We start from the raw sequence: 20,175 nt of genomic DNA, 5'->3' as shown, positions 1-20,175 counted from the left end.
AGATAGGACTTGAGAAACTGTTGATTGTAGGAGATAAGAGGAAAGGAAGAGTGAAAGGTAAACATGGGAGACAATGAATTGTACCACTAATAGCAATAGTTGAGTCAGAAGAAGGAATAGGTTTGTAGAAAAATTTTTAAAATTGGCTTTAATATGGTGAGATGGTAGTGGGGCATCCCCAGGTGTAGATGTCTTATGGGTAATTGAAAACACTGATCAGGAACCTAAGAGAGAAAGGTCGAGTTGAACTTCAGAGGGAGGGATTTTAGTAGATGAATATTGATGGAGTGACCCACTCTTCCTTTGGAGGTAAAGCATGTGCAGATGCATAGAGAAAGGAAAGTACAGAATGAGAATGGGAGATGGAATCCCCTTTGGTTAGAACATGGAGTATAAATAGAGGTAATGTGAGTTAAGATTAGAAACGTAGGTTGTAGTCAGATTGCGTAGACTGTTAAATGTTTTGGTGAAATCAGGATACAGTATATATCTGGCCTTTTGGTGATCTACCATACTACTAACCTTGTTAAAAATTTTCAATGAAATGAAGTTACTTTGGCATAACACTTACTTTGAACCTATGCTAGTTCCCTGTGATTTCTGCTTGCTTTGTCTAAGTATTCACAAACAATCTCCTTAATAAGCTATTTGTTAATTTTACTGGATATTATTGTGAGCATCACTAGGCTGTAATTCTGAGCTCTTTTTCACTGCTTTTGAATGTTAATCTTTCTTCATCCTCTTGGGACTGGTTTCATTTTCCATGGTTTTTTACATGTCACAGATTTTGTAGTTGTTACGTGCGTAAGGTTTTTTTGTTAACTCTAGACTGAAATGATAGAGATGGACTTGAAGATTAACACCAATTCAAATTATTAAATAAACATTTGTTATGTGCCCCCTATTTCCAAGACATTGCCAGGCAGTGGATTTTAAAATGACATAATACATTATTAATTTAATATTTTATTCCCCCCCCAATTACATGTAAAAACAATTTTAACATTCTTTTTTTTTTTTTTTCAGATTTTGAGTTCCAAATTCTCACCCTCCTTCTCCTTCCTCCCCCACCCGCATTGTGAAAGCAGGCAATTTGATCTAGGTTATACATGTGTAATTGTGTGAAACACATTTCCATGTAAGTGTGTCATTAATTAAGGTGGGCTTTTAGCACTTATTTAATTGAGTGCCCTTAAAGAGTTTGGCCTTTGTTTCACTGATTAAATTAGGAGTCTTTGATGAGCTCCTTGCTTCAAGGGAAAGCCTGGTTTGCATGGGTTTAAGTCCTAGGTTTGTGAAACTTTTAGGTCATGTGGGTGAGTCACATGTGTGACTCACCTTTGACCCTGAACAAGATGTATAAACCCAGAGAGGTTGGCATTCTCCCTTGGGGCTCTCAGCTACTGGAAGAGTGGTGTAGGACTCTGGGCAGCCTCTCTAAGAGACTCCCAGCTTGTCAACCCAGATATTGATGGTTTTTTGGTAACTATGAATTGTGATCTGGTCTGTTTATATTGTGTATGTTTGTAATTTGTTTGTATTTGCTCTGAAGTTCAGGTTGCTGGCTTTTCCTCCTGAACTAAGTGAATGATATTTGTATGTTGGATTGAAATATGATTGTTAACCCCTTAAAGTTGCTTTCCTTAGAAAAGCAGATCAAAGAACCTGTGCTGGCAGCTCTTGTTGCTGGTCTTGTTGGGTCTTATACCCCTACAGCAACTGCTAGCCAAATTGTTGTTACAGTAAGTCATGCTGTGAAAGAAAACAAAGATGACTCTTCCCCTCCCCCTCCTCTGCTTCTCCCAAGGAAAATAAGGAAAAAAGTATCTTCAATCTGCATTTAGGCTCCACCAGTTCTTTCTCTGGTGTAGAAAGCACCTTTCATCATAAGTCCTTCAAAATTATCTTGGATCATTGTATTGCTGAGAATAGCTATGTTATTCACATTAGATCATCATACAATATTGCTGTTACTGTGTACAATATTATACTGGTTCTGTTCATTTCACTTTGCATCAGTTCACGTAAGTCTTTCCAGGTTTTTCTGAGAGCATCCTGCTCATCATTTTTTACAGCACAATAGTATTCCATCATACAACAACTTGTTCAGTTATTCTCCAACTGATGGACATCCCCTCAATTTCCAATTCTTTGCTACCACTAAAAGAGCTACTGTAAATATTTTTGTACATATTCTTGTTTTTTATCTCTTTGGGATACAGACCTAATAGTGATGTTGCTGGGTCAAAGGGTATGTGTGGTTTTATAGCCCTTTTGGCATAGGTCCAAATTGCTCTCCACAATAATTGAATCAGTGTACAACTTCACCAACAGTGTGTTAGTGTTTTAATTAATTTTCCCATATCTCTTCCAACATCATTTTCTTGCTCTTTCATTTTAGCCAATCTGATAGGTGTGTGGTGGTAGCTCAGAGTTGTTTTAATTTACATTTCTCTAATCAATAGTGATTTAAAGCATTTCTTCATACAATTATAGTTTTGTTTTACTTTGTCTGAAAACTGCCTGTATTTATCCTTTGGTCACTTATCAGTTGAGGAATGGCTCTTATTTCTAAAAATTTGTCTCAGTTTTCTAAATATTTGAGAAATGAGAATGAGGTCTTAGAGAAACTTCCTAAAAAAAGTTTTCACAGTAGTGATTACTATGTATTTCCCTCCATCCTATTTTCCCCCTGTTTATCCTGCTCTCTCTCTCTCCTCTTATCGCATCCATTCTCAAAACTATTTTGTTTCTAACTTTTGTCTCCCCCGATCTGCCTTGCTTTCTATCAGCTTCTCCTCTTTCTCTTTCCCCCTTCCCCTCCTACTTTCCTTTATGGTAAGATAGATTTCTACACCCAACTGAGTGCATATGTTATTGCCTCTTTGAGCCAGTTCTGATGAGAGTAAGGTTCACATGGTCCTCCTCCCTTCCCCCATCTTCCCCTCCACTGTAAAATCTCTTTTGGACCTCTTTTTTTGTCAGATAATTTTCCCCCTTCTACCTATCTCTCCCTTTCTCCCAGTGCATTTGTCTTTCTGACCTCTTAATTTTACTTTTTTTAGATAATCATCCCATCATATGCAACTCATACCTGTGCCCCCGTCTATGTATACTTCTAACTGCCATAATAATGAGAAATTTTTAGGAATTACAAGTATCATTTTCCCATGTAGGAATGTAAACAGTTTAACCTTAATGAATCTCTTATGATTTTTCTTTCTAGTTTGCTTTTTTAGGCTTCTTTGAGTCTTGGATTTGAAAGTCAAATTTTCTATTCAGCTCCAGTCTTTTCATCAGGATTCTTAAAAGCCCTCTATGTCCAGTTTTCCCCCTGAAGGTTTATACGCAGGTTTGCTGGGTAGGTGATTCTTGGTTGTAATTCTGGCTCTTTTGTCCTCTAGAATATCTTATTCTAAGCCCTTGACATAATGCATTCTTTCAAGGAGCTTATGTTCTCTGGGAGAAGGGTAGAAACAGTATACATATTATAAATACTGTGTCACATAAATTAAGTTGTAATGGAGCGAAGGAGAAAAGTCAACAAAGTGAAAATTTTAAGAAGGAGACAATTATTGAGCTGCAGTGATTTGATTAGGAATGCACATGGAACTTGTGTTAAACTTTGAAGAAAAATTATTCTTGATGACAGAAACGAAGAAGGAGTGCATTCTGGATATGGGGGAAAAAAAGGCCTGAGCCAGTGCCTTGAAGTAGAGACCTCATGACAAGTTTGAAAGATTCATTTAGTTGTAAGGTAAACGAAGTGAAATAAAGTGAAATAAGACTGGAACAGGACATTGGAGGTATATTGTGAAGGGTCTTAAATGCATAGCTAAAGAGGTTGTATTTTATCCTAGAGCCATTGAAAATTTTTAACCAAGGAAGCGACATAGATCATGCCTTAAGGTGATCATTTTGGCAGCTGTGTGAAGGATGAATTAAAGATAGGCAGCCAGGGGATGCTCTACTATTTCCTTACCTGTCTTGGACTACAATTTCTTTCAGACCTTAAGTTTTAAGACAATTCTTCTGGTATAAGAAATAGAATGGGAATTTGCTTATTTATGTTTTCTTCTGTGTTCTCAACGTTACACCACCTTCCCTGAGCACTAGGCCAGCTTATCCCTTCCTTCTTGCTCTTCATGTATTGAATATGCCTTTTAAAAAGCATTTTTTTTTGTTAATTTGAACATTTTTCACAAGCCTCAGTTTATTTTAGGCATTAGCCGTTTTGGACACTATTCTCACAGGTTTGTGCTATTTAAAAAAAATTGTTCTCTGTTATATCTTCTTGAGTTCATTGTATATCTATGTTGGTTTTCTCCCTAAGGATTATTTTTGATCGTATTGATCATATTGTCAGAATTTCACCTTAAGCAACTCTTCTTGAGCTGTGTTGGCTTTCTCTTTTTCATGGCTATAGATTTTTTGAAAACTATTTTTCCTAAAGTTTAGGTTGCACATTTAACTGTTCTCAGTATTTTGTTCCTGGACTTTTATGAACTTGAAGATGACAATCAAGTTTTCCAGATCCCTTTATTTCTAATTTGTGAATCAGTTCTTTCTTGTTCAGAATTAAGTCTAGAATAATAGCTCCCTTCATTGCTTTCTGAACCTTTTAAGAATAAATTTGTTGATATTACTATTAATACTCATATGGTACTTTAAGGTTTACAGAGTATTTTTTTTTCCATAACAACCCTGTGAGGAGAAAATTTAAGAATCTTTCACATTGTGTAGTTGAGGAAAAACAGACTTTAGAGAAGCAAAGCAACTTGACTAATGGTCATGGTATGTGTCCAGAGCTGAGCTTCAAAACCGAGCCTTCTCATTAGAAGTAAGTTCTCTTTCCACTGCAACGTACTATTTTTCATATACTCTTCAATTAAATGAAGATTTTAGTAGATATAAAATGATCATGTTAGACTGGATGAAATCCTTTCTTGTTCTGACATTCTAAGAATACTGGGTTTAGGTGCTGTCTACATCTAGAGAAAGAACTGATAAATAGAAGTATGTATAGAATAATTTTACAGATATATGTATATGTGTATATATGTGTGTACATGCGCACACACATATATACACACACATATACACACACATGCATATTACATAAGTGGGGAGAAAAAGAAATTTACATGATAATTTTGTGTATTTGAATGGAATAGCAGGTTGTGCATAGTAGATTTGCAGTTTCATGTACAGCCATCTTTTATGGAAATACTTGTTTTGTTCCATAAATTTAAAATAAAATTAAAAAAAAAATACAGTGTCCCAAAATTCTTAGTGCAGCTTTAAACTTACAGGAGGTATAATTAGTATGAGTTAGCAACTGAAATATATAATTATACGAAGTGAAGTCTCAAACTCTGCCATGTTTTTAGTATATGCTATAAGACGATAGCACACTTCTTGATTAGCCTTCAATAGTCTATATATGGTCACCTCGTTTAATATTCAACAGGAAGTGCCCAGTTAACACGATGTATCTCTTTTTGGGGGGATCTTCCTACCTGATAATTCTTATATATCTTCATTGTTTCTTGAAGTGTGGGATGCTGCCACTTTTTTCCCAGAACATTTTTATATATTAAATGTGGGACAAGAACTACAAAGGACCTCATGCCAGTTTTAAATCCTGAAAATATTTTTCAGTCACAAACTTGGTTTCCTTTCTCTTTTCTTTTCTTTTTCTTATTCTGGATTAATAAACACCAAATAAGATAAACATTTCTATATACAAAGCAGAAAAAAGATGATTGCAAATGAATCTGCAAATCTTGTACCACACTTATTAAAGAGATATTTGTGAACATGTAGAAAAGGAAGTAGTGATTAAAACAAACCAGCATGACTTCCTTAAGAACAGATCATGCCAGACTCATCTTACTTCCCTTTTTTTGACAGTTACTAGACTGGTAGATCAGCAGAATATTATAGGTATAGTTTATCTGGATTTCAACAAAACATTTGAAAAAGTCATGCTTTACTTATGGACAGAATACAACAGAGGTCTAGACTGTATGATAGTTCGGTTAGGTGGATCTGGAACTGCTTGAATGACCAGTCCCAAAGAGTAGTCATTCATTAATTGTTTGATACCAGATTGCAGGAAGTCTCTAGTGGAATGCTTTAAAGCTTGTGCTTTGCCTTGTGCTATTGAACATTTTTATCGATTTTTTCAATGAAGTGTCATACTTACCAGGTTTGCAGATGATTCAAAACTGGATGGGATTAGATGCCAGTCTAGATCAACTGAGCCACATTTAATAAAATGAAATTTAATAGAGTAAGTGTAAAGTCTTATACTTAGGTTCAAAAAATCAGCTTTGTAAATTGGAAGTAGTTTATGTGAAAAAAAGATCTGAGGCCTTTACTGAGGCAACCTTGATTTGGTAGCCAGAAAAGCTAACATAATTATACATAGCTATCCTTATTTAAAGATCTATCATGTGAAAGAGACTTGTTTTGATTGACCCCAAGGGGCAGAACTTCACACTACCACCTAAGTGATATTCCTAAAACACATCCATCATTCCCCTGCTCAGTAATGTTTAGTTACTATTTCCTGTAGGATCAAATATGGACTTCTGTTAAGTGCTTACTATGTTCCAGGAACTGTGCTGGGTCCTGAGTGATACAAAAAAGAAAGGCAGGAAAAGGAAAGAAAGAAGAAAGTCCATACCCTTAAGGAGCTTACATTTGGGGTTGGGGGGAGGGAGAGACAAGTATATAATGTGTGTGTGTATGTGTATATACACATATATACACACAGAGTAAATATGTAAATACTAGATAATTTTGGAGAGAAGGCCGTGGTAGTTGAGAGAATCAGAAACGGCATGTGAGAAGTCACACAGAGTAAATATGTAAATACAAGATAATTTTGGAGGAGACTCTGTAGTAGTTGAGAGAATCAGAAAAGGCATGTAAGAAGTGACACTAGAGCTAAGATTTGAAGGAAACTCAAGATATTATGGATGGGAAGGACCACATTCCTGGTATTGTGATAACATCTGCAAAGGTGCAGGCTGGGGATGGAGCATTGTATGTAAGGAATAGCAAGAAGGCCATTTTGACAACTGAAGACTGTATATAAAGACGAGTCATCATAAGCATGAAAAGCAAGTTAGATCTAGGTTGTGTTAAATGCCAAATAGGTGACTTTATTTTATTTTAGAGGTAATAGGGAACAACTGACATTGGTTGAAAAATGGTGTGACGTGGTTAGAACTGCAGTTTAGGAAATCACTTTGGCAGCTGTATGGCAGATGAGTTGCAAGTGAGACAAAGCAGGGAGACCATTTAGGAGGCTTGCAGTGTTCCATGGAGACAGCTAGGTGACTCAGTGGATAGAGTGCTTGGCCTGGAGTCAAGAAGACTTGAGTTTAAATCCAGCCTCAGACATTCATTGGTTGTGTGACCCTGGGCAAGTTACTTAACTTCTGTTTGCCACAATCCACTGGAGAAGGAAATGGCAAACCACTTCAGTATCCTTGCCAAGAACACCCCATACAGGGTCATGAAGAGTTGGATCCAACTGAACAACTGAACAGTGTTCTATAGAAGAGGTAAGAAGCGCCTGACCTAAAGTGGTGACTTTCTGAATAGAAAGAGGAGAGATGTTGGAGTGGAGTTTTTGAGAGGGGTGGGATGGGTGAGAGTGTTAGAAATAACAAGACTTGGCAACTGATTGGATTTATGGGAGAAGGGAGAGTGAGGAGTCAAAGATGCCTCTGAGGTAGTGAACCTGAGTGACTGGAAGGGTGGTGAAGTTTTCAGAAAGCAGAAATAAGGAAGTTCAGAAGAAGGGTAGATTTGACGGGGAAGATGATGAGTTACATTTTGGACATGTTGAGTACGAGATGCCTATGAAACATCCACTTCAGTGGCCAGTTGGTGATGCAGGATTAGAGTTTAGAAGATTGGAGATTTTATTTACACATATCACTAATCTAGGAGTCATCTACATGTAAATATTATTAAAACCACAGGAGCTGAAAGAACTTAAGGAGGTTTATTTATATCTCAGATCGAATTTTATTGTTTCCATCCTAAAACTTCCTTCTTCAAACAACAAAAAACAGTTTAAGGATTTCCCCCAAAGAGCTTCATATCTATTATGTAGCTTCAGGGGTGCAGTTTTTTTTTCTTTTTTTCAGTTGCATTCATCTAATTAAGAAGCATTATTTACCTATGCACACATATACATAAGTATATATATTACATATGTTTTTATTCTCCTCTGCCTTCTTAGCATCCTTTTGCTTCTGAGTTTCTTTTTGTATTTTTTCCATTCTGTCACAAAATACTCCTTCCTCTCTAATAAAACTTGAGCATAGAATGGCATTCCTAAAGTCCTTTCACTTTGTTTTTTAGCTGGGAGACCTTCTCAGTTAATAACCATCCATAATCAATTCCTTGATTGTTCATAGTTTGTTGGGTTTAAGTTGAATTATAGTTCTTAATGGCTATCCTTGAAAACTCTTTCCTCCATGTTGGCAGTCTGTGCTTATTCACTCAAAGGGTCCATGCAAACATTTGCTTTAATTCAAATTTTTGACAGATATCTTTGTGCAAGGAATAGTGCTGTAAAGTAGTCCTTGCCCTCAAGGAACCTGGGCAGTGGTGGGGCATAGAATACCATATGAAAAATCTAAAGAAGTGTAATTCGGGGTAGCCAGTAAAAATGGTAAATAAAACAAAACAACCAAAAAACTCAAAGGGCTCTGGAAGTATTTGCAAGAAGACAGCACTGTTAGCCTGGGACATCAGGGTCGTCCTCAAATAGAAGCTCCTTAAGGATTCTCAAATTAATATTCCTAAAGCATAGGTCTGGCCATACTACTCCCCTACTCAATAGGTTTCTGGGTTTTTATTGTCTCTAAGATAAAATATGAAGTCTTCTGGCATTCGAATCCCTCTGTACTCTTGCTCTAGTCTTGACATCTCCTTGTAGAAGTCTCAGTCTCTTTGAAGCTCATCAAATGCTCCTTCGTTCAAGAGGTCTTCCTGACTCTCTGCTATTAGTGTCTCTCTCCCTGCAAATCATTTGTTACTTACTTTGTATGTATCCTGTATGTTGTATCTCTCTGGTTCTGAGTGAATTTTATATTTTTGTGTATCTTTATGTGCAGTGCATAAAAATTGAGGGAGAAAAAAACCCTGAGAAATAGTGTATCTTTGTCCTTGTTAATACATTGCCTGTTCACACCCACTGTACATCTTTCATTTGCCATTTGTGTTACTTGCAATCTTAATTCTCCAGAGACCATACTGTTACGTGATTTTCAGCCTTGTAGCTTCATCAGGAATATGTTGATGTTAAAACTTTTGCAGCAGCTAGCAGCTTGGAGTCATTGAAAACCCCGTATAATTTCCCAAACGCAATCAAGCTCAAACTCTTCAACCTCCATTCTTGCACATTTTATTATCCGTCTGCAGAATTGGTAGACTAATTCAGTGGGTTGTCCATACATGTAAATATCACAATATGGGCAATATGCAATTTTTATCCACTTTGTTTTTAGCATGAGTGGTTAGATGCTATATCTTAAAATTGTTTCTGAATTAGTTTACCTTAAGCTTAAGAATCATAATTTTAAAATTATTACAAGAGCATAAATTAGAAATTATTTACAACTTGTAAAAATTTTTTAAAATATTTTTCTTGATCTTTTTTCCTGTTTTGTAGATTTTGTTGCTGTAATTATTAACTTTTAGTCAGGATATGTACATATATGTGTGTGTGTGTGTGTGTGTGTGTGTGTAGTCAGATTCTCCGTTTACCACATCACTTCATATCTCTTCATATTTGTATTTTTCATATTTTCAATTTCTTATGCTTCAGTAATATTCTGTCATATTGATATCAATCAATAAGGAAATATTTATTAGTCACCTACTATGTATTAAACTCAGGGAATACAAATAGACTGAAAGAATCTCTACTTTCTTTTCCTTTTTTCCTTTTTTTTTTTTTTTGGCAAGGCAATTGAGGTTATGTGACTTGCCCAAGGTCACACAACTAGTACATGTGTCAAGTGTCTGAGGTCATATTTGAACTCAGGTCTTCCTGACTCCAGGGCCAGTGCTCTACTCACTGTGCCACCTAGCTACCCCCAAAGAATCTTGATTTTCAAGGAGCTTACTTTCTAATGAAGACAACTAGTACATATATAAGTACAGAATAAATATAAAGGAGTTAAATAAAAGGCAGTTTGGAAGGGAAGGTACTAGTATTTGAGGGGGAAAGTCAGGAAAGGGCTCCTGTAGAAGAAATACGTGACTTGTGCTTTGAAGGAAGAGTAGGATTTTTTGAGAGAAAGGTCCGGAGGTAATACATTTTGGTCATGTGGCTTGGCCAGGGCAAAGGCAGGAAGATGGTAGATGGAGTGTCATGGGAGGAACAAAGAGAATGCCATTTTGCCTGAATTGAAGAGCATGGGAAGGGGAGTAACCTAATAAGGCTAGAAAGATAGGTTGAGGCCAGGTTCTCAAGCCACCAAAATCTTATCCTAGATACAGTAGAGAGCCTCTGTAGTTTTTTGAGCAGAGGTGTGTCAAGGTCATGTATGTATTTAAGGAAAATCACTTTGGCAGCAGGATGTAAGAGGGGCTTGGAATGGTGGGAGACTTGAATCAGGGAGAACAGTCAGGAGGCTGTTGCTGTAATATAGTTGAGAGGTGATGAAAGCCTGGATTAAGTTGGTTTTATGAGTAGAAAGAAGGGGTTGATTGACCGAGATGATGGATCACAGTTCTGCCATTCTTCAGTCATTCCGGATTTTTGCTATTGTAAATAAAGCTGCTATGAATATTTTTTATACCAGTAAGTCTTTCTTTTGCTTAAAAATAATTTAGTTCTAGTAGTAGGATCACTAAAACCCATCTTTTTTATTGCTGTAAAATTTTACAGAAAAGTCATTTGTAGTTTTGTGGGGCTCAATGAAAGTAATGCAATGTCATCTGGGAATAAGGATTTGGAGAACTGCATTGAGAATTTTCTGACAGTGAATATTTATTTTCCTACTTAACTCTAGATAATGATATGTAATCTATATAAGTAAAACTAGTTTTATTATTATTTCTTTGTTTCCAATGCTTCAATTCCACAAACATTTACTAAGCTTAATATGTTTAGTGCATCCAGCTAGGCTCTAGGAATACAACGATGAAAGATGGAAGTGTGTCTGTCTTACAGAATAGAATCTTATAATCAAACGGAGAGTTGGGGGTGGGGTAGGGATATATTATGTACACAAAAAGTATGGTAGGACATAATACACAAAAAGTAGAGTATAATTAGGGAAAAGGAAAGACTCACCAAAGTGTTATAGGAAAATTTGAGGAGATCATTTTCAGTTTGGAAAATCAAGGAAGGCTTCATGGAAGGTGGTACTTTAACTGAACCTGAAAGGAAGAGCATTTTATTAGGTGAAATGATGAGAAGGAATGGGTTCTAGGAATGGTGTAGGGCTTATATTAAAGTAGGGAGGCCAGGAGTACAAAATTAGATTTGTGAAAAGCTAATGGTCCATTTTGGAGAGTAGAATGAACCGAAAGCAATATATAACTGATAATGCCAACAAAGTAGATAAGGTAGATTATGTATGTGATTATTCTGATAGAGGTTCTGCTATTTGCGTATAACCTTTTAATCTGCGTTGTAACATGACATGGACTTTTGTTGATACAAAAGATTTTACTTACGAATCGAACTCATTTTTAATGACTTACATATGCTTGAAAACTAGTGTAAATCAAATATCTTAGTACAACAGTGTGAATGGAAATAAAAACAACAATAACAAAACTAAGCTGAAACTGACACTGTAATTCTAATGACCAAGAAGTGTGGACCTGGAGAGTGCTTGAGAAATACACCATCCTTCTTGCAGCGATAGAAAGCTGTTGATATGGAATTCTGCATGTATCGCCAAACTCTGTTTTTATATAGATTGATTTTACTGAGCCATTTTTTCTATTTTAAAAAAATTCTTTGTTTTAAGGGTGGCTCACTGAATTCAGGAGGGGAGGATATATTTAGAAATGAATCTGATGTGAAAAGTTATTTCAGCAACAATTTCAAAAACTAAAAATGAAGTTGATGAAGCTGAAAAAAAGTCTTAGAATAGCTTGGTTATTTTTTGTTTTTAACAACAAAGTCACTCTTTAATTTATTGTTCTTGTAAATTGGAATTTTCTTTTTTCTCTCCCTTCTCCTCTTCAAATTGAGGCATGCTTGTAGTTTGATGCTTTATAGTTTTGGGTAGGAGAGGGAGAAAAAAATCCAATGACCAATATATACAGAATGGAAACAATAAAAGTATGGAAAAGGTTGAATAATTTTCTTTTTAAATGCAGGGTATATTTACTAGTGGCACATGGGAGGAAAAATCAGATGAAATTTCCTTTGCTGACTTCAAGTTTTCAATCACTCATCATTTTCTTGTGCAAGAATCCAGTGATAAAGAAGGAAAAGAAGAAGTATTAGAAGGTAGATAAGTTTTGCTGTGTATTTTTAACTCTTCCCATTTAAAAGTTGGTTCTTAATTATGGAAAAAAACAACTTAATAACTTCATTATAAACTTCAAGTATTTCTAATGAAAGCATTTCTTAGAAATTTTTAATAGCTATGCCATGTCTGAAATCTATGCTTTTCATAATAAAACTGTATCATTAATTTTTAAATGAGAAGTTTTCTGTTGAGGATAGTCCTTCCAAATCCCAGAGAACTAAGCAGTTATATTTGTTTTTAATTTGAATAAGCAGCTTATTAAACATATGAGGATCTCATAACTATCTATACCTTCTTGAGGAAAAAAAGTAGAAAAGGTGTAATAAAATTCAAATGCTCTTGAGTCAAAACAAAATTGGGAAAATTGATTATAGGGTTTGTGCATTTTACCCTATTTTTGTGTTGAAATTAATTAGATAACCTTGTGACCTTCCACTTTCCTCTTACCTCCTTCCCCATTCCTTCATATTTTAACATATTCTTTGTTTCATCATCATCAAAAACTTTTGTTAAATGTTAGGAAGAATTACACAGATGATAACTGGCTTCTCAGATTTATGACCTACGATGGGTATCAAGGGAGCGTGTGTGTGTGTGTGTGTGTGTGTGTATGAATGTATATGTACAGATGTATGCCTGTATATCTGCATATATACAGATATATTCCCATATATCTGTATATATGCATAGTATATTTTTTAAAGCATATCAAAATCAGACCAACAAAATTTTGTTAAAAGGCGTGATTGAAAAATAAATTATATTTGAGAGATAAGTACAATTGAGAGCTATAGGCAAAGGAATGTAGTCAAAGAATGTTAGTGGTATTTCTTTGTCCAGATTGAAGGAAAGTGAAGTTATCTGCTTTCTTGTAATCAATGCAGAAATACTTTATGGAAGGAGGTATAATTTTCAGAGCTCTTTTTAATCATAGAAGACATTGCAGGGAAGTATGTCAGGTATAAGATGATGCTTTAAGAAAGCGTTTTCAGGCCAGGGTAGTAAGAGTGCAAGATTATTTGATGGATGTGTTTGAGACCAGCAGGGAAGGAAGATTACAGTATAGAATACGAGGGCAGGGAATAGTTTATGGTATGTTTTTGTAGAACTATATTTACATAGACATGCTTTATAGGCTACGTAATGTCCCTGGAAGTTGACGGTTCTAGAAGCAATTAATGCTCGGAATTGCATGCAGAACAGTAACTCCTAGATTCAAGTGAACTGTTGTGGGTCAGTATCTTCTAACTTCCTTTATCGGAACAGCTTGAGAAACCAAATCTTTCCAATTCAGAGGAGTTGCTCATTTGCAGAATGCCAGATTTTAAATGTTCTGTATATTCTGAATGCAGATTTACAAAATAGATGGGATAGTTACTCATAAAAGGACATAGGTTTGTCGTTTGCTTTTTGTAACAAGGAAGAGACTACTACTACTGTTGGCACATTGGCCTTTTTTTTTTTAGCAACATGTAAGTGGTACTAATGATCAATAGTATCATCTTTGAACATGAAGGGCAAAACCTAACTAAATATTTTAACAAAAGGAATACATGGATAGAAGTGGAAAGATAGACAATTGGTTATTAGTATTTAAATGGCCAGAGGCAGAAATAGAATAATTTGGGAAAATTCCACAGTGTTAGTAAATTTTGAAGCAGAATTTTTGATTTTCAGGGAAACAGTGTCATAAAGAACCATTCTAGGAGAAATGGCAGTGAACCATTGCTTGCCGTGCTTTAGGCACAGCGGCAGTAAACTAGACCAGCAGTTCTCAAGGGTGGTCCATGGACCCCTGTGGGGTCTTATTTTAGGGGGTCTTAGAGGTCAAAACTATTTTTGTAGTAATACTAAGGCATTATTGGCCAGTTAAAATGTTCCTCCCTTTTCCAACTACATATTTATATGAGGCTAGATTTTCTTCATCTAAAATAACATTGAAACAGATTGAATGCAGAAGCAGATATAAGGATCCAGAAGTCTTCTACTAAACCAGACATTAAACAGATTTGCAAAAATATTTAAAACAATGCTACTTTTAAAATTATTCGTTTTGGAAAATAGTTATTTTTCATTTTTTCCATATAGTTTCAATTTTCATTTTTCAGTGTTATTTATATTAGCACATAATGGGATTATTGCTATTTTTAAATGATTGAATAAATCTTTTAATAAACATTTTAAATTTCTGATATGATAAATATCGATATATATATAACCCAGGTAAACACATCTCTTTGGGGTCCTCAGTAATTTTTAAGAGTGTAAGGAGCCCTGAGACTAAAAAGTTTGAGAACCAATAGACTAGAGTATATAGGCTTGGGGATAATTTTCCTCTTTTTTGGGTAATCTAATTTTGTCTGTTAGTTCAGCAGTTAAGTACCTACTTTGTGTCAGACCCCAGGGATACAAAGAAAAAAATGAAGGCCCTTGCCCTTGAGGAGTTTAGGTTCTCTCAAAATATTTTAAAATGATATAATTTTAAACAGATGGTAAAACCAGATAAATAAGGCATTTTCTCTAAATGTTTAATAGGTTTCTCCCTTGCAATGAAAAGATACTGACTTCTTTAAAATTACATGTTTTCACAGATGCTATTCCACAATCTATGCAAGATTTGCTATGCATGAACAATGACTTTCCTCCTAGAGCTCATTGCCTGGTAAGATGGTATGTGTACATTTTATTGATTTTTTTGGTATTTTAAGGTATATAATTCAGAGCAGTACATAATTATGATTATATTTCAGAGATAACTAACAGGATATTTGATATTCTTTATTTGGAACTTTATTTGGAATGTGAAAGAAGCTTTTTGAGTATGATTCAGCATGAAAATATTGGTTAGCTAGTCAGTTACAAAGCATTTATTTAGTGATTGCTATGTGCTAGGAACTATACCAAGCTCTGAGAATACAACAAAAAGCAAAAACACCCTCCCTTCTCTCCAGAAGTTCACATTCTAATGGAAGAGACTATATGCTAATAACTATGTAAATATAAAGTATATACATTTTAAATGGGAGGTAATCTCAGAGGGCAGGGTACTAGCAGGGAAGGGTGGGTTGGTACAGAAAAAGTCTTCTGTAGAAGATGAGATTTGAGCTGAATCTTGAAGTAAGTCAGGGAATCTAGGAGGCAGAGGTGAAGAGGGAGAGAATTCCATTTATAAAGAACAGCCACTGCAAAACAGATGAAGTATTGTGTGTAAGGAAGAGCAAGTAAGCCAGTATAGCTGTATCAAAGAGTGAAACACTGTAAAATATAAGACTGGAAAGGTAGGAAAGGCTTTCATTGCTAAACTGACTTGGAGGTAATTGGGAAATATTGGAGTTTATTGATTGGGGAAGAGGGGTGTTATTTGGTGGTGTCAACAAGCAACCACAATGTCATGAGACTCACGTGAAAACCAGATTTATTACAAGAGAAGTGAACTTGCATGTGGAATCTAGAGAGTTCGTAGTCCTTACAGAAGTTTGTATATTTATGACAGTACAACAAAAGGAAGAGGAGAAAACAGGAAGGGGCGTGGTATGAGACGGGGAAGTTTCAGGACAAAACCCCTTGGGAACCACTAGACTCTGAAGATAGGAGGGTCCATTTATCTGCAAAGGACCCCAGCTGCACAAGCGTTTTCCCAACTTGGCATAGACTGGCTGGCACCTGTCTTACCTTTCAGGAACACACAGGGAATTCAGATTGGGGTGTCAGCTAGGGTAGGGCAAGGTACTTTGTCCTTGACACATTCGGGGTTTCCTGCATGTTCTGGGTCCAGTGTTTGTGGAAAACATGGCAACTCAAAAAGATAAATTCCAGGGACCCCTTAACATCAAGAAGACAAATTGGAAGGCTGTTGCAGTTGCCTTGGCAAGAGCTTGTGAGAGCCTGTAGTAGGAGAGTAGTGGCTTTGTGGGTTGAGAGAATGGGTATTGTGAAGATAGAAATAGCAGGATTTTTCAACAGGGTGGATATGTGGGGTGAGCGACTGAGGAATTGTCGACAACACCAAGGTTTTGAGCCTAAGTGACTGGGTGGATGGTGACAAGACCACCAAAGAAGAAATTATAGAGGAAAAAGCCCAGGTTAGTCTTGTAGGACACCCATGGTTAATGGGTATAATTTAGATGAAGATCCAGGAAAGGAGACTGAGAAGATATGTACTTAAGTAGTTATGTAGGTAAGAAGAAATCTAAGGAATGGCAGTGTCACAAAAATCTAGAGAGGAGTTTCCAGGAAATGAAGGTTATTGACAGTGTCATAAGGGACAAGAGAAGTCAGGAAGGATGAGAATCAAGAAATTGCCATTAGACTTAGTAATTAAGAAATAGCTAGATGGCTCAGTGAATTGAATGTTGGATTTGGAGTCAGGAAGACCTGAGTTTGAATTCTGCCTGAAACATGTACTAGCTGTGTGACCTTCAGCAAGTCACTTAACCTTTCTCTGCCTTAATTTCCTTATCTTTAAAATGGGAATAATAATAACACCCACCTTATGAGATTGGTCCAGATAGTTGGCTGTTGTTCTTTGTTCTGGAAGAGGACCAAAATGACATCACTATGCTAGAGTCAAGTTTCAGTGTGTCCGCCTGTGGCTCATCAGACCAGTATGAGCTCAGAATGCTCTACCACAAGTCAGGCACAAATAGTCCATGTGAACATTTGGGGTGGATACTCCAAATTTGCACATCCTGTATTTCCTTTGAGCTGTCTTAATAATGCTTTGCTCAGAGCACAGCACCTTCTCTGATGTGGACATGCCATGCTGAGTGGTTCTGTACCAGTGTCTCCTATGTCACATAATCAATTCCAAAGTTCTGGAGAGAGACGTTGAGAGTGTCCTTGGATCACTTCTTCTGACCACCATGTGAACACTTGCCCTGTGTGAGTTCTCCATAAAATAGTCTTTTTTGGCAAGTGTACATTTTGCAGTCGGACGACATGGCCAACCCATCGGAGTTGCACTCTCTGAAGCAGAGTTTGAATGCTAGTAAGGACCTCAGTGTCTGGTACCTTATCCTGCCAGGTGATCTTCAGAATCTTTCTAAGACAATTCAAATGTAAGTGATTCAGTTTCCAGGTGTGGCACTGGTAGACTTCAACTTGAAAAGGCTACATGCGAAGACCAAAGTGGAAGAAGTGTGGATATGTGATTTTCTGTTTGCAGATGATTGTGCACTCAGTGCAACCTCTGAAGCTGAGATGCAACAAAGTATGGATCACTTCTCTGCTTCTTGTGCTAATTTTGGCCTAACATTTAACACCAAGAAAACAGGTACTCCATCAGTCACCACCACACCATCCATATGTGGAACCATCAGTTACAGCAAATGGAGAAGTTTTGAATGCTATGGATAAGTTCACTTACCTTGGTAGTGTACTTTCCAGGGATATACACATTGATAATGAGATTGATGCATGTATTGCCAGAGCTAGCTCAGTGTTTGGAGGCTCCAAAAGAGAGAAGAGGTATTAGACTGATTACCAAACAGAAGGTCTACTGGGCTGTTGTGCTGACCTATTGTTGTATGTCCAGATAATATTCTTCCAGTAAAATACAAACTTTTTGAGAACGTAAGACTTTTTCTATTTTCCTTTGTATCCCCAGTGTCTAACAGAGTGCTTTACACATAGGTGTTTAATAAATGTTTTGTCAAAATACTTGCTTATGTAGACCCCTCTCTTACCGTTTTTCTCCAACACAGTTTACATCAGTGCCTCCCAGTCTGTAACATACCTGTGAACTTTTTTTGACATGCTAGGGCATACTGGGAGAAGGGACTTGTTATCTGGCACCTGTACCCCACTACATTGATTTATCATCATTTATCAGACTTATTAGAGAGTAGACTATACCTGATAAGTGAATTTACCAGATGACTGAACAGTAAAGTAAGGTTTATAAAAATAGGTTTATAAAAAGTATGAAATAAGGTTTATAGAAAAGTACTAAAGCACCAGATTTTTTTTGTGTTTTGATCATTTTGGAATGGAAATAATTTTAAAATGTATTACATATTTCCTTGATTTGAACAGATTATATTGAGTATACTCTTATTTTTTCTTTATTACTCAGTTACTATGAACATCCGTTGCTGTACTGTATTATAATAAAGGGGTGTCAAATTGCAGTAGAAAGGGATCCCTGTGGGCCCATATTGACATAGAAAACCACAAGTTAACATTATCTATGCTGTATTGTATTTATTTTATTAAACATTTCCAGTATCATTTTAATCTGATTCCACTGAACGGAATTTGAGGCCTCTATTGTAAACACACTGATACCTTCCTCTTATTACTTTGTACAGTTGTTTGACTCTATTCTAGATAACTCCAAATTGCTGTAATTTTATTGTTTTATGATTTTTAATAGGTTATTTTGTCCTCCTAGTTCTGTCAAGCAAGTATTTTGGCAAGCTATTATAATTGTACTCCCTCCCAACTTTTGGGGTTTTTGTTTTGTTTTCATTGCATTAGAAATGAGATAACCATGTTTTTTAGAATTGGGTTTAAATTAAATACCTATTTTTAACAAAGGCTTGAGTGAGGGGCTGTCTTGAGTAAAAAAGTTGTATATATGTGTTTGTTTTCCGAATTGTAAGTTCCACAGAATCATGGTCTCTCTTTTGGTGTCTCTTTGGTATACTCTAGAACACTATACTAATCCTCTTCTATATTTAAAGTACTTAATATTTCACTAAAAATATTTCTAACACCTCAATTTGATGGATATCAGCTTTTAAAGACTGAGAAATAAATATGCAATGGAAATATCTCATCATATTTATCTCACACTTCTATGGCACTTGAAGATTTAAAAAACCTTACAAAACAGGAGTTATTTAAGATGACTAAAGGACCAAAACTCTTTTTATGCACATTTTATGAGGTAAATCTTAAGATGTGTTCAAAATGTGAATATCAACTTAATGGAATTATAGATACATATCAGAAAATAATTTTCTTTTCTAAAATCTATGATGTATAAAATATAATTTTGCTACACAAAATGTAAAGTGTATTACATTTTCTAAAATGTATTTTCATGTTATCAAGAACACATTTAATAAATTGTAAACATATAGAGCATTTGAATGTAAAATTTCACATCATAGCTCAATACTTGCAAAATTATGTGAAGGTTAAGCTTTAGTCTGGTTACAGGTCTAGTTAAATAAGTTAAAGGAAGAAAAAAGAACAGATTTAGGAGAAAGAGAGTTGTTTTACAATTCTATTTTTATTCTCAACTTAGAGTATTATAAACATTCTATAGTTGTACGATAGAGAGTAATTGTTTAATATTTTGATACCCTAAAATATATTAGCTCCTTTTAAGATTGATTTTATTTCCAAAAAGTCTTGAAATTTTTTATTATTGTTTTTATTAAGAACTTGACAAACCACAACAGACATGAATGTTTATAGAGGATTGCATGTGAAACTTTAATGTGCATTACATATAGCTTATGTTTTTAAAAGTCTGTATAAAGGTATGTATTAGATTTAACATGACAACCGACACTACTCTGCTTGCCTTTGTCCCCATCGGAACTTCTTTCTTACCTCTTTTGTGTATTTTTAAACGTTTCTTGATGTTGATGTTCTTTTAATCTTTTTTTCCTTTAGATCAATATCACTCTTCTCCAAT

At 35.6% G+C, this 20,175-nt stretch overlaps 1 protein-coding gene across 1 annotated transcript in view; it reads left to right on the top strand.

The window, feature by feature from the left end:
* RAB3GAP1 (RAB3 GTPase activating protein catalytic subunit 1) overlaps window positions 1-20,175 on the top strand; it is a 102,408-nt gene that overhangs the window by 21,726 nt on the left and 60,507 nt on the right. Inside the window, exons 4-5 of the mRNA XM_036744727.1 lie at window positions 12,373-12,505; window positions 15,119-15,197. Of these exons, the coding sequence (XP_036600622.1) occupies window positions 12,373-12,505; window positions 15,119-15,197 (212 nt within the window). The remainder of the gene's footprint in view (window positions 1-12,372; window positions 12,506-15,118; window positions 15,198-20,175) is intronic.

Source organism: Trichosurus vulpecula, chromosome 2 (assembly GCF_011100635.1).
Source record: "Trichosurus vulpecula isolate mTriVul1 chromosome 2, mTriVul1.pri, whole genome shotgun sequence".
Lineage (NCBI taxonomy): Eukaryota > Metazoa > Chordata > Mammalia > Diprotodontia > Phalangeridae > Trichosurus > Trichosurus vulpecula.
Note: the sequence above shows the minus strand (reverse complement) of the source record. Positions and strands in the feature narration are given on the sequence as shown.